At 40.2% G+C, this 13,877-nt stretch overlaps 1 protein-coding gene across 2 annotated transcripts in view; it reads right to left on the minus strand.

Moving 5' to 3' along the window:
* Positions 1–13,877, minus strand: part of LOC137284583 (rap1 GTPase-GDP dissociation stimulator 1-like) — an 81,755-nt gene that overhangs the window by 16,198 nt on the left and 51,680 nt on the right. For both annotated transcript variants that reach the window (XM_067816454.1, XM_067816453.1), the window contains exon 6: positions 9,042–9,170. In XM_067816454.1, the coding sequence (XP_067672555.1) occupies positions 9,042–9,170 (129 nt within the window). The remainder of the gene's footprint in view (positions 1–9,041; positions 9,171–13,877) is intronic.

The following is a 13,877-nucleotide window of genomic DNA, read 5'->3' on the forward strand; positions in this document are numbered from 1 at the left end:
TGATGTGTCACTTTGCAAGTAAGAATAATACCTTTCCCTTGCAAATGCTAAACCTGTTTTAACAAACACTAACATTTTCCTCTCAGAGTTTATACCACACATTCTTGAACTATGGAATAATTTCACTTTCCTTGCATACAGAAATATTTATTCTCACCTGAAGATAAACATGGATATACTAACAGATGAATATGAAAGGAACTTCTGACAAGCATTCAGCAAGAAATCTCCCCACCTACAGTATAATCATCTCCATCCATCTTAAGCATGTACTATAAAGAAGACAATGCTTTGAAGAAGCAGCTAGTCGGCATCCCAGTGAGATCCCAGTACTGGGAGGTAACATGGATAAAATCACAACACACTCTGAACATACTGTTGGGAGCTTGTTGTACAACATTTGATGTTCTATGGCCATAACTGGTATATTTGAAGATGAACAAGACATATTTCACTATGAGAATAATTTTTTAATCATGGAATAAAAATAGACATAGAAAAATATCACTATGTAAAGAGTCACGGAAAGGTCAAAGCTCAAACTGTCAGTATAATTTTAATTACTATGGATTTTCTGTTATCAGTTACTATTGTCCTTTATGAAATATTAATTTATAAAATGTTGGAATATGTAAGTGCACTTTTCACAAAATCACTTATCAAATGTCACACTGGCAGTGTTTAAGTAATAAAGCAACAGGTTTACAATTTACAAGCCCCTTATACAGGCAGTTATAAACTAGTAACAGAAAATTTGACCATGACATTTTAGGAAAATATGACAAGGTCAAGGTCAGTTCAAGGCCACTGGGTAAATCAAAGAACAGGACAACGGGTGCACAAAGTCGTTTATCAATGACAAACAGCACGTGCATGTCACATTATGCGTTCGTGATGTAGGAAGTAAACAACATTAACTGCACACAAAAACCTCAACTACTCTGTCGGCACCTGCTGCAACTGTGTGATCTCTCCTCAGATGAAGAGTTCTTGTCGACATGGAATCAGCTACTAGAAGTGCTGCCAAATTGTTTCCATGGTACAGGACTGAACTTGTAGTCAACCCTAACTGTCAAAACTGCCACAACAGATGAGGCAGGAAGATGAGGCAGCAAGATGATTTAGTCAGTGGTTTCTGACAATCCAAACTTTCAGAACGCAATTCTTGTATCTGCCTAGACTAATGCTTAGTCTCTAACATATTACTCTGACAGTATGAAAAACACCACCATTAAATTTAAAATGAGACCCAGGGGGACCAGTGATCTTGAACCTGTGGAAATATAGACTTGCTGCATTTAGGGCTTTAGCATTGTAGGGAAGGCTAGGCAGTAGGGAAATAATATGGTTCAGGGGCTGTGAGACAGACTCGTGTCCTAGAAAGAAGGAGTGAAGTCAAGTAATGCTTAGTCTCTGAATAGGTATAATTTTGACAGTAACAACAACAAAAAAATAATATAAATTGAAAAGGAGCCCCATGGGGAGCAGAGATTCAGAGCTTGGTGAAATCTAGACTTGGTATATTTAGGGGTTTTGCACTGCAGTGAGGGCTAGGCAGTAGGGAAAATAATTTGATTTGGGGATTGTGAGACCGACTAGGAGTGAAGCATCTTGGCTGTTTCTGACCTGAGTCAGTAGGCATTGACAGGACACTATTCTGAGGGGCAGCTGTCATTTACTTCACAGTTGTGCTGGAAATACATTTTACACACCACATGTGATTCAGGGGTTTTAAAGTTTTTCGGGGAACCTATTTTGGTGATTTAAGATGTTTTTTTTAAAACTTGAGAATTTTTAGTTTATATGATGACATGAATGCGTGTGCAAGTGTGGCTGCTTGTACTAATCAAGATTTAAGCCGGTTTTATAGTGCTAACTCACTAAGATACCATGCTGCAGTTCGGCATGAATACCCCACTCAACTAGTTCTTGTTTTACACATTAATGCAGCATGCCAGGCAGGGACCAACAAGTACCATATTTTAACACTTTAACATGGATTGAGCTCATGACCACCTGCTCATCAGGCAAACACCCTGACCACCTCACCAAGGAGGCGGATATATTTTGGTTGTCAGATGACTTAATGAATCAGGTTGTCATGATTGGCTACTTAGATGAAGTGTGCATGTTATCATATCTAGTAGCTGGATTTTCTCTTAGATTATCAGTAGCTTGATTCCTGGACCAAACTCAATCATAGCTGCAGCAATTTGCTAAGAGATTGAAATTATATCATTTATTCAAACCATTCTGTCCAATTCTAACTCACAGAGTTATATCAAATTATGTGAAACTGACGGTATAGCTGATGATGGTTTAGAACCACTTACTGAAATGTTTGGCACTATTTAGATAAAGATAAAATCAATGTGCATGATGAAGTACAAGTATTTCCAAACCATCAGCGAAGTACACTCCCTGTCCAATGTTTTACATGGACTGACATGGAGGGCGAGGTCCTGGAGTGTTGCCATGGGTATAACATAAATATAATTATGTGGGTTGAGCTGTGTCAAGGAGCTTTGTCGTGTTTAACACATTTCATCTGCAAACATAAGAAATAGAGTTCCTGTGTGTTAATTTGTTTCTGTTGGAAAGAGTGACTAGGTACACTGTGTGGTATTCTGTAAAATTGAGCGATGTATTTCTAGATTACTGTTGTCTGGACAGACATACCAGTGGTTGATGGCGTGAGCACCAACCATGACCTTTACTGAAACATATACTATTTTCACTGATACTTTAAAAGTTGTGAAGCACAATATTAACAAACTTTAAGGGTAACATTCCTGCTTGACAATGACTAACAATAAAGTCCATTACAATAAAAACACAAGCTTGCACGTTGGTGATGAAAAGGCATGATGCAGAGTAGCTCATCACTGAGTGTAACCCCCTCAAGCCTGTTGTTATATGGCAAGTAAGTAGTTGAGTCTGCATTAGACAATCCAGTGATGGACAGCATGAGCATTGATCTATGCAATTTTTATACGATGACATGTGACAACCAAGTCAGTGAGTTTGACCCTCTGATTCTGTTAGTTGCCCCTAACAACAAGCATGGGTTGCTGAAGATCAATTCTAGCTGGATCTTCATGTGTCCCTTTTTGTGTATGAAGCCAGATTTGGGGGCAACCTACAGTGATCAGCTAATCATGGTATATCACAGAAAGGTATCAAAGGTCTGGGTCCAGCAAGTCAGCGACTGATTCAACATGCTATGGCAATGTTTGGTTTGTACACTAACAATAAGACTTGTCATACATTGCTGCCATTCAGTATTTATATTCCTATTGGTTCCTGGCATTAGAGAGACAGTGAAACCTTCATAGTGGTAAAGCTTTAACCATAAAACATGGGGAAGAGCAAGTGAATCATACAGTCCAACCAGGAATTCCATAAAGGGGAAAACGGAAAGATGTATACCAATAAACAATGTGAACCTCTCTTATTATATCAAATATACATCCTCAGGGCAAGAAGATTTGATGTTACTAAGGTGAGTGAAGCCATCTGAAACACCTATTTTACCATGAACTCCTTGACTACCATTAAGTACAGTTAATGTGCAATTCCAGACATTCCACCATTTGATTAAGGTAAACATCAACACTGACATGCTCCATGAACACTGATGCCATCAAACACAACAATCGCATGCTACACAGCAGGCAGTTCCACAAAGACCTTCACACCAATCAGACATCCTGCTCCAGGTCACCATGTGACGGTATCTACAAATATCTTCATCAGGAACACCTCATGGGAAAACTCATGACAACATGTGGTGTCATGGTCTGTAATACTGCTGAGTGCTGCATGAAACTAAACCCACTCACTAACGGTCTGTATGACATTACATCCTCTGTGCTGATGGAAAACGCATGACCTTGAAAACAATTGGTACTTTGCCAAGTCTCACTTTAATGATGATGGCTTTAGTGGCTATGGTATGCTTGCATTACGCCAACAGAATGATTTGTGATTCTTGCTGATGCCACAGTGAGACCTTCGCCACAATCTCAAAACATAACAATTACCCCAACCAGCTAGCTCTTCAAGGTGGTATTTTTGCTTCAACTGGTGTGAATAAGCTACTGAGATCCCATAGACAATTTTCCTTTGGAACTGTCTTTATGACATATTTGTTATGCTTCCTACATATGTAAGATATGTTCATATTTATCTTGCGGGGTCTGAACAATCAAAATTTGGAAAGTTTGGAATCAAAGTGGGGACCATCTACATATTTCACTTGTGCAATGACTACAGACCCTTTGACTTTCAGACTTACCTCAGTGCACTTGATGAAATATTATGTTCTGGAATACATGCAACCCACTATCTGTTCCTGACAAACAACCTCGGGAAAACAAAACTTGAGCATAATATCCATCAGAGGTTCTTGAACATGTTGTAAAAGATACAGGGACAAGAGGAGGATCAAAATGAATCCTTGTTTATGACTGGACCTGTAACTGGTAGGGTGAGTGAGTTGAGTTGAGTTTTATGCCTCTTTTAGCAATATCTAGCCACATCCTTGCTGGGGACACCAGAAATAGGTTTCACACATTGTACCAAACTGGTGAATCGCACCAGATCCTTGGTGTGACAAGTGAGTGCTTTAACCACTTGGTCACTCCACCGCCCCAGCTGGTAGAGCTTCTGTCCAGCTCCACTGTGACAGAACTTCACACAAACAGCAATGTATCATATAACCTGCAATCACATTTCTCTATCACATATGCTCCATGGAAAGGATCAACCACTGACAGCCTATACCCTCATGCAGATACAATCTCCCATATATACTTTAGTCCTTCGGCCATAAACAGCCCTTCTTGTCTTGTTAGAACTAAGTAATGGTGGTGAAATCTCATTTCTCCTACATGAAATGCCCTTTGGTGTCAGTGGAGAATGTGGACCCTATGGAGCCTATGGACCTTTTCACAAACTCATCATACCGCCATGACTGTCTTATATTTATGTTGAGGTATATACGTAAGGCCATCTTTGTATCTGAGATGACTTTGTAGTTTGGATTCTCACTATGTGAGCACCTTGAACCCATTCTACAGCCTTACTGCAGGGAAGATATATTCAACCATCCATGACAGTAGGTGGGTATAGCCTTTGATGATGTTCTGACTTCAATAAAATGGTCTATAAAAGTACATAGCAGCAAGGTACAGAAGGGTTTCAAATACAGCATGGGTATATGCATGGTCTTACTGAGATGACTGAAGACATCCAGACCACCTATTTCACTATGAACTCCTTGACTACCATTAACAACAGCTAATGTGCAGACATTCTACCATCTGATCACGTATCCATGTTGCTATGTCCAGTCTGTAACATATTGACCATTAAAGCCACTGCGGACCTGCACACACCACTGGCAATACTAAAACCGGCAAAACATCTTCATATCTAGCTGTTCTTTTTATTTTTCAAGATCCACTGTGTTAGAATATGACAGAAGAGACTATGGACCAACATGACCAGTCAGTACTTATCACCAGTGTTAATGAAAACTAAGAAAACTTATGGCACAGAGTCTGGACCTGGTGTGAACTTTCAGCTTTACTGTCGTGGTTATGTTCCGGGCACATGTTCAGAAAGCACACTTAGTGCTATTTGAGTGAGTGAGTGAGTCTCCACATTTAGCAATATTCCAGCAATATCACCATGGAGGACAGCAGAAATGGGCTTTACAGATTGAAGCCATGAAGAAATCAAACTTGTGTCTACGGCATGATCAATGAACACTTTATCCTCAAAGGTACTGACCCTTAGAATTATATGGGACAAAATAAGTTGGTATTTTTATGATTGATATCTTATCAATGTCTCAACTGATAAATATATCACTCTTAATGATTTCAAAATTTACATATATCCCTAACTATTTTTGTCTAGTATATATGACAAAGGCAACTTACGTGTGGCTATTACAATAGGAACTGCTGTCACTTTGTCCCAGAGGACAAAATTACACAATTACTATCAATAAACAACAACACAAGAAACTGACATGTGGCAAGATTACAATTTACAATAACATCTACGTAAGTAGGTAATTCCTCTCCGATGTTCACAACCAGTGTTTACTAGCTTGCATTGACATTCATCAAACCTGAGTGAGAACCCTGTGTAGAGCTGCCCTGTGGAATGCAGACACCCAAAGTACAGTGTTTATCTGCGACCGCAGCATCTGAAGCCAATATAAACTCTACCTTGGGTAGCACTGTATACTTACATGTTGCTGTTCCCGGGCTTAGTGTTGGTATTTCCTTGCCATGTTATTGCCAACTGTGTCGATACAACCCAACAGCCCAACACTAGTCTGTGTCTACACACCCTAACATTAGACTGTGTCAATACAACCCAACACTCTACTGTATCTCTACAGCCCCAAACTAGTCTCTGTCTATATACCCTAACATTAGACTGTGTTGATACAACCCAACACTGTGCTGTATCTCCACAGTCCAACACTAGTCTGTGTCTATATACCCTAACATCAGACTGTGTTGATACAACCCAACACTGTGCTGTATCTCCACAGTCCAACACTAGTCTCTGTCTATATACCCTAACATTAGACTGTGTTGATACAACCCAACACCGTGATGTATCTCCACAGTCCAACACTAGTCTCTGTCTATATACCCCAACATTAGACTGTGTTGATACAACCCAACACTGTGTTGTATCTCCACAGTCCAACACTAGTCTGTGTCTATATACCCTAACATCAGACTGTGTTGATACAACCCAACACTGTGCTGTATCTCCACAATCCAACACTAGTCTCTGTCTATACACCCCAACATTAGACTGTGTTGATACAACCCAACACTGTGTTGTATCTCCACAGTCCAACACTAGTCTCTGTCTATATACCCTAACATCAGACTGTGTTGATACAACCCAACACTGTGTTGTATCTCCACAGTCCAACACTAGTCTCTGTCTATATACCCCAACATTAGACTGTGTTGATACAACCCAACACTGTGCTGTATCTCCACAATCCAACACTAGTCTCTGTCTATATACCCCAACATTAGACTGTGTTGATACAACCCAACACTGTGTTGTATCTCCACAATCCAACACTAGTCTGTGTCTATATACCCTAACATTAGACTGTGTTGATACAACCCAACACTGTGTTGTATCTCCACAGTCCAACACTAGTCTCTGTCTATATACCCTAACATTAGACTGTGTTGATACAACCCAACACTGTGCTGTATCTCCACAGTCCAACACTAGTCTCTGTCTATATACCCTAACATTAGACTGTGTTGATACAACCCAACACTGTGTTGTATCTCCACAGTCCAACACTAGTCTCTGTCTATATACCCTAACATTAGACTGTGTTGATACAACCCAACACTGTGCTGTATCTCCACAATCCAACACTAGTCTCTGTCTATATACCCTAACATTAGACTGTGTTGATACAACCCAACACTGTGTTGTATCTCCACAGTCCAACACTAGTCTCTGTCTATATACCCCAACATTAGACTGTGTTGATACAACCCAACACTGTGTTGTATCTCCACAATCCAACACTAGTCTGTTTCTATATACCCTAACATTAAACTGTGTTGATACAACCCAACACTGTGCTGTATCTCCACAATCCAACACTAGTCTCTGTCTATATACCCTAACATTAGACTGTGTTGATACAACCCAACACCATGATGTATCTCCACAGTCCAACACTAGTCTCTGTCTATATACCCTAACATTAGACTGTGTTGATACAACCCAACACTGTGCTGTATCTCCACAGTCCAACACTAGTCTGTGTCTATACACCCTAACATCAGACTGTGTTGATACAACCCAACACCGTGATGTATCTCCACAATCCAACACTAGTCTGTGTCTATATACCCTAACATTAGACTGTGTTGATACAACCCAACACCGTGATGTATCTCCACAGTCCAACACTAGTCTCTGTCTATATACCCTAACATTAGACTGTGTTGATACAACCCAACACCGTGATGTATCTCCACAGTCCAACACTAGTCTGTGTCTATATACCCTAACATTAGACTGTGTTGATACAACCCAACACTGTGCTGTATCTCCACAATCCAACACCTGTCTGTGTCTATACACCCTAACATCAGACTGTGTCGATACAACCCAACGCTGTGTTATATCTCACTGTCAGTGAGCTTAGTATGACATCCCTCTTAGCAATATTCCAGCAATATCAAAGCGGGGTACACAAGAAATGGGCTTCCCACAATGTGCCTATGTGGGGAATCAAACACAGGAACAATGAAGTGTCCATACAACCCAACACTTGATCATGAGACCTAGTTGATACCATCTGACTACTGATCCTGGAGTCAAACGCATTAGTGAAGCTGCCATTGTACAAAGCGATCTTAATGCCAAGATGATCACAACTCACATACCTTTACACAGACTTACAGCAATAACAGTGGTAAGATTGTTCTGCAGAATGGCAAAACGAGTCTTGCATTATAAACCTGATGGAGATCTTAGTGCCAAGATGATCATAGCTCCAATATCTTAACAGAGACTTACAATATCATAGCACTAAGATTGTTTTGTCCAATGACAACCAGGGCCCACTTGCACAGAGCAATCTTAGCGCTACAATTATTGTAAATCCTTAAGATCACAATCTTAGGCTTCCAACATTAAATCGGAGGTGACTTCTCTGTGTTGTTGAAGAGTCGAGGTGAATCTAACAGTTTTATGCAATATAAAAACAATCTCCAAAAAAAAAGCTGAGTATCTGTGTGAAACAGGCACTAACGTGAATGCCATTTGTCACAGACTACAGTGATCTTACCTCATTACAACTGGTGCAGACCAACTGCAAGATTTGACTGTGATGACTTACAGTGATCTTAGCTCACAACAGGTTTGTGCAAGTGGACGGTGATTGTAGTCGAAGCCTAAGACCGTGACCGTGCTAAGATTGCTCCGTGTATATGAGCCCTGGTGTCTATCTTTACACCTACCTGAGTCTGCTATACTACTGATGGTGAGTAGTGCCATGTTGGTCAGGCCCTGGTCTGGGAGGTGCAGCTGTAGACACTGGTCCAGAAGCTTGAGGACATCCTCCTCCAGGGCCTTCTCCTGTAGGGCTTCTGGAACACAACAGACACCAGTAAAACTCAGGAAATGGCTAGCATGACTATAGACAGGAATGTTCACACACCAGTAAAACACAAGTCAGTGTTACAATTCAGGAAAACAAAGTTTTACCTGGGAGCTAACTTAAGGGCATGGTAAAGGTAACAATTCTTCACAATGCAAAACAGAGAACATACGTCATATCCACTACTATTACATTTATCAACAGTCATGATACAGCCATTAACGTTTTTTTTCAATATGGCTGCCATGGAAGCAATCTGGAAACTTGCACAGAACAGTCTTGTACATCTAAGTTTTCATCACTGAATAAATGCATAAAGTTCCAGCTTCATCGATCCTTTGTTTTCTGTGAAGATGCTTATAGACATCAATGACTTTCACTAAAGCACGCTGAAAACTTCTGGAAAGTAATGAAAAAAGTGCCTCTAAAAACTGTCTCAATGATACAGTAAAAAGAGCAACAAAATGGATAAAAGGTACAAAATGTTCTTTGCACATCATCAAACTGTGGAGATTGAAGAGTGGGCTACACCAGTTCTCTACCCTTGTCACTACACCACAGTACGCGCATACCTAGGTAACACATACTTAGTCTCCATGTAAGATGAACACATTACTCAATGAAAGACTCATGAACTCCCTGACATAGATGATTCATGTCATTACATCCTGAGTAGATCAATCCATAAGATGCCCACCACTGCAAACACATGGCTGGTTAAAAGCAAACATTTACTCTCAACTCAGACAACCATTCTGATGAGTCTAACAATTGTCAGAGTTCGAGAGTGGCTGATGGTATTCATCACTGCCTTGTGTTATTGTGACTACACACTTGCTGACAACACCTGTCTTGTCTACATCTGTCTGAAGGATCAGACATAATACACACAACTGTCAAACAGTTCACACCTGGTGTCATAGGTGTACTTGTGACACCTGCTACGGTTACTGTAGATATCTTTAACACCTGGCATATGAGATATGACATCTGTCTTTGGCAGGTGCAAATGTGACATCTAGGGGTTAGATATAGTTGTGTCACCTGTTCTGTGTAATGAAACACCTGTCCTAAGATGGAGATATAGCTGTGACACCTCTCGAAAGCATAAGATATACCAGACTCCTGTCCAAGGAGGAACATATAGCTGTCACACCTCTGTAAAAAGTGAGATATACCTGACACCTGTCCTAGGAGGGAGATATAGCTGTAACACTTCCCTAAAGAGTGAGACATATCAGACACCTGTCATAGGAGTGTGATATACCTGACACCTGTCAATGAGCTAGATATTTGAAAGATGACAGCTGCTGTAATGCTTCAATGTATATGTGATACCTGTTAGGTAAGAGGTTATATTTAATAGAAGCGCAAGATATAGTTCTCACACCTGCCCTTGGTGAAAGATATAGTAGTGACACATGTGAAGTGAGATGTAATACTTACTATAAGAGCTAGATATAGTTGGGACACATGTCCTAGGAGTAAGAAATAGACAAGAGCTAGATATAGCGGCGACGACTGCTATGTGATATAAGTTAAAAGTTACACAAAACTTACCTGTAAGTTGATGTTTGACTGGGATTCTATCAGCTAATCATGTAATGTATATATACCACCTCAGTATATATATATATATCACCTCCTACAAATGTGGCACCAGATATCGGTGTAATGTGCTTTCCAGCTTTACTTGACAACATACAGCCTGTGATCTGTTTGTCCCAAACTAAATATTAAAACACTGTCCTGCTGTAACATTTCTAAACAACATTCACCAGATCAGACCAGACTATAATGAGAAACAGCCCTGTCAACACAGCCACCTACAGACCACTACAGTAACCATTTAACACATCACAAATGGCTGAACCCTTCACACTGACTGTTTAGGCACACTCATAATACAAACATATTCTGTTATCACTAATACAGGCCTGTAGGGATGTAGCAACTCTAAACAAAACCAACAACCTCACACTCATGTGCTGCTCCAATCACTCCACCCCCTACCTCCAAGCAAACACAGTGGTTCAGTTTTTTTCATTACACAGACAGACTGGAGTAAGTATAGAAAGTGCATCCTGTTACAGGTAAAGTAGACTAACACTTAGCCTCTGAATAGATATCTTTTTATAGTAACAAACAAATCCATATAAATTGAGAAGGAGCCCAAGGAAGACCAGAGATTCATAACCTGGGGAAATCTTGACTTGTTTCATTTAAGACTTTAGCAATGCACTGATAGCTAGGCAGTAGGGAAAATAATGTGCTTCAGGGAAGGACTATGAGATAGAATACAGGTAAACGTGAGCATGCATTATGTAAGTGACACCATTCCTAGAGCCACTGAGGGCATATCTCTGGTGCTTGCACTCAGGTAAAGTGTTGAGCTCAGCATAACAACAGCGACTAGGTATTCTCGATTTGGGACTAAATCAGATTAGACTGTCTGTCAGAACGTGTGCTGTTAAAAAATGGTATACTTTTCTTCCTGTGTGAGTTTTTGAATCATCAAGGAAGAGTGCCAAGGTTTATGTCAGCTGGGTTCAAGGCAACATAACTGAGTCAACATTAAACTTGGACAAATGCTCTGTGTCTAGAAGGTTTGTGTGCACGACTCATCACAGTGAGAGAGTGAGTGTGAGTGTGAGTGTGCGAGTGTGAGTGTATGTGTGTGTGTGAGAGCAAGAGTGAGAATGAGAGTGAGTGGAAATGTGTGAGTGTTAGAGCGAGTGAGTGTGTGAGTGCAAGAATGAGTGAGGGAGTGTTTAATGTGTTTTTTATTACTAATCGAGTTATATCACTGTGTGTCAGTTGAAGATGAGAAAAGTAGAGGTGAGGTGGCTGTCAGAAGCTTACAACATTGGTGAAACCCACAGGTATGGTGCTCACAAACCTAGACACATGACTGGGACAAACCAGGATTTGAACCCACATTCCTTAGTTTCTGGGAAGCATTACTGCACAGCAAATGGCAGCATCTTAGATGACTCAGTCACCTCATCTTTAACAAAGATCAAGTCTGCCATAGGTAAACTGTTCATTAGTGCACAAATCATCTAGTTGACTATAATACACTGGTTGAGAGTGGTAGACCATCAAGGAAATACCAAAACAGCAACTAACAACATTACTTCATTGATATACAATATAATGCAAGCACATAAGAATTCATATCAAATTATGGTGAAAAAGACAAGAATGAATGGTATAGATCACCCAACAATCATAATCAGGGAGAATTCATAACATGATATAATGTTCAGCAGATCCTGCAATGGCCAGGGGATACAACTTGCAATGCATTAGACCACTACATACTTGTGTTATCAGGTGTTAATGGAGAAGTTATGCCTAAAAATATCTTCAGCATGTGTCAACTGTCACTTTGTGCACATCAGGCTAGGGCCCATCAACTGTAAACACTTCTCGGAGCTCTTACAGTACCACAAACTGACATCCTTAGTCCACTAGACTGCATTTTGATAACATGTAGAGCAACCCTTAAAAATGGCATGATAACTAAACTATTCAGCAGTTGGGTGAAGAACTACAGTACCTGTGCCAAGTTCTGAGGTTGTGTTGTCTCACTAAATCTCCCCACTGCATGCTGGCTGTTCCACTCAGGATGTTCAGTTTGAATGACCCAATTACCACAATCATTGCTCTGATAACAACCTAGAAACTGAAGGAGATGATGAGAACACCTGACTTAACTTTGACACAAGATGACATCCCGTCACAGTGATCAGGGACTTTTAACACAAGATGACATCGAGACAAAGTGATCAGTAATATCTAACACAAGATGACATCCCACAAAGTGATCCCACAAAGTGATCAGGGATATTTAACAACTCTAGCAACAAAACCAGTCAGTGAATTAGCAATAACAGGGCCTTGTTTTTTTCATAATAAAATAAAACATATTAAAAATATAAATCAGCTTGTAAGATCTACCTATCTATAAGAGAAAAACAGATCTAATTTGTGTTTAAGATTTCTTCAGCTATGTATTGTACCATCCCAGTCAGCGAACTGTCATACACATGAAGGTTCCGGGTAGAATAGGCCCTCAGCAACCCATGCTATAAAAGGTAACTCTCATTGTCATAAAGGGCGTCAGGAACAAGTGGTCAGGCTCACTGATTTGGTAGACATGTCATCGGTTCCCCCTTACGCAGATTGATCACTGGACTGCCTGGTTCAGACTCGATTACTTACAGACTGCCACCATATCGCTGGAATATTGCAGAGTGTGGCATAACACTAAACCCACTCACTCACACTCACCGAACTATCAATAACAGGGCTTTATTTAACATATAAAAGACTCAAATACCCTAAAAGAGAAATGAACGTGTAAGATATACCTACCTATTGAAGTAAAACAGATCTAATATGTGTTCCAAATTTCTCTTTAGTAAACCAACTTTTCTTCCTGAAACATTAATCTTTTTTCTTTGCTGCTTCTAAAATAAATTGGCACGTGAGCATTATTTGGCCTCATGTCACTGATGGGCGTATGGCCAAATTCCGTTCCCCATTTGGTGGCAGCCATTACCCATTTTTGCAGAGGGTGGTTTCTGTGGATTCCTTAGGCTGGTACTCACTGGCTTCAGACGGCCCTGTTATTAAAAGCCCAAGGAAAGAGAGCAGATTCTCTCAGTGGTATTTATAACTGCAGTCCTGT

The sequence above is a fragment of the Haliotis asinina genome, chromosome 5 (genome assembly GCF_037392515.1).
Source record: "Haliotis asinina isolate JCU_RB_2024 chromosome 5, JCU_Hal_asi_v2, whole genome shotgun sequence".
NCBI lineage: Eukaryota > Metazoa > Mollusca > Gastropoda > Lepetellida > Haliotidae > Haliotis > Haliotis asinina.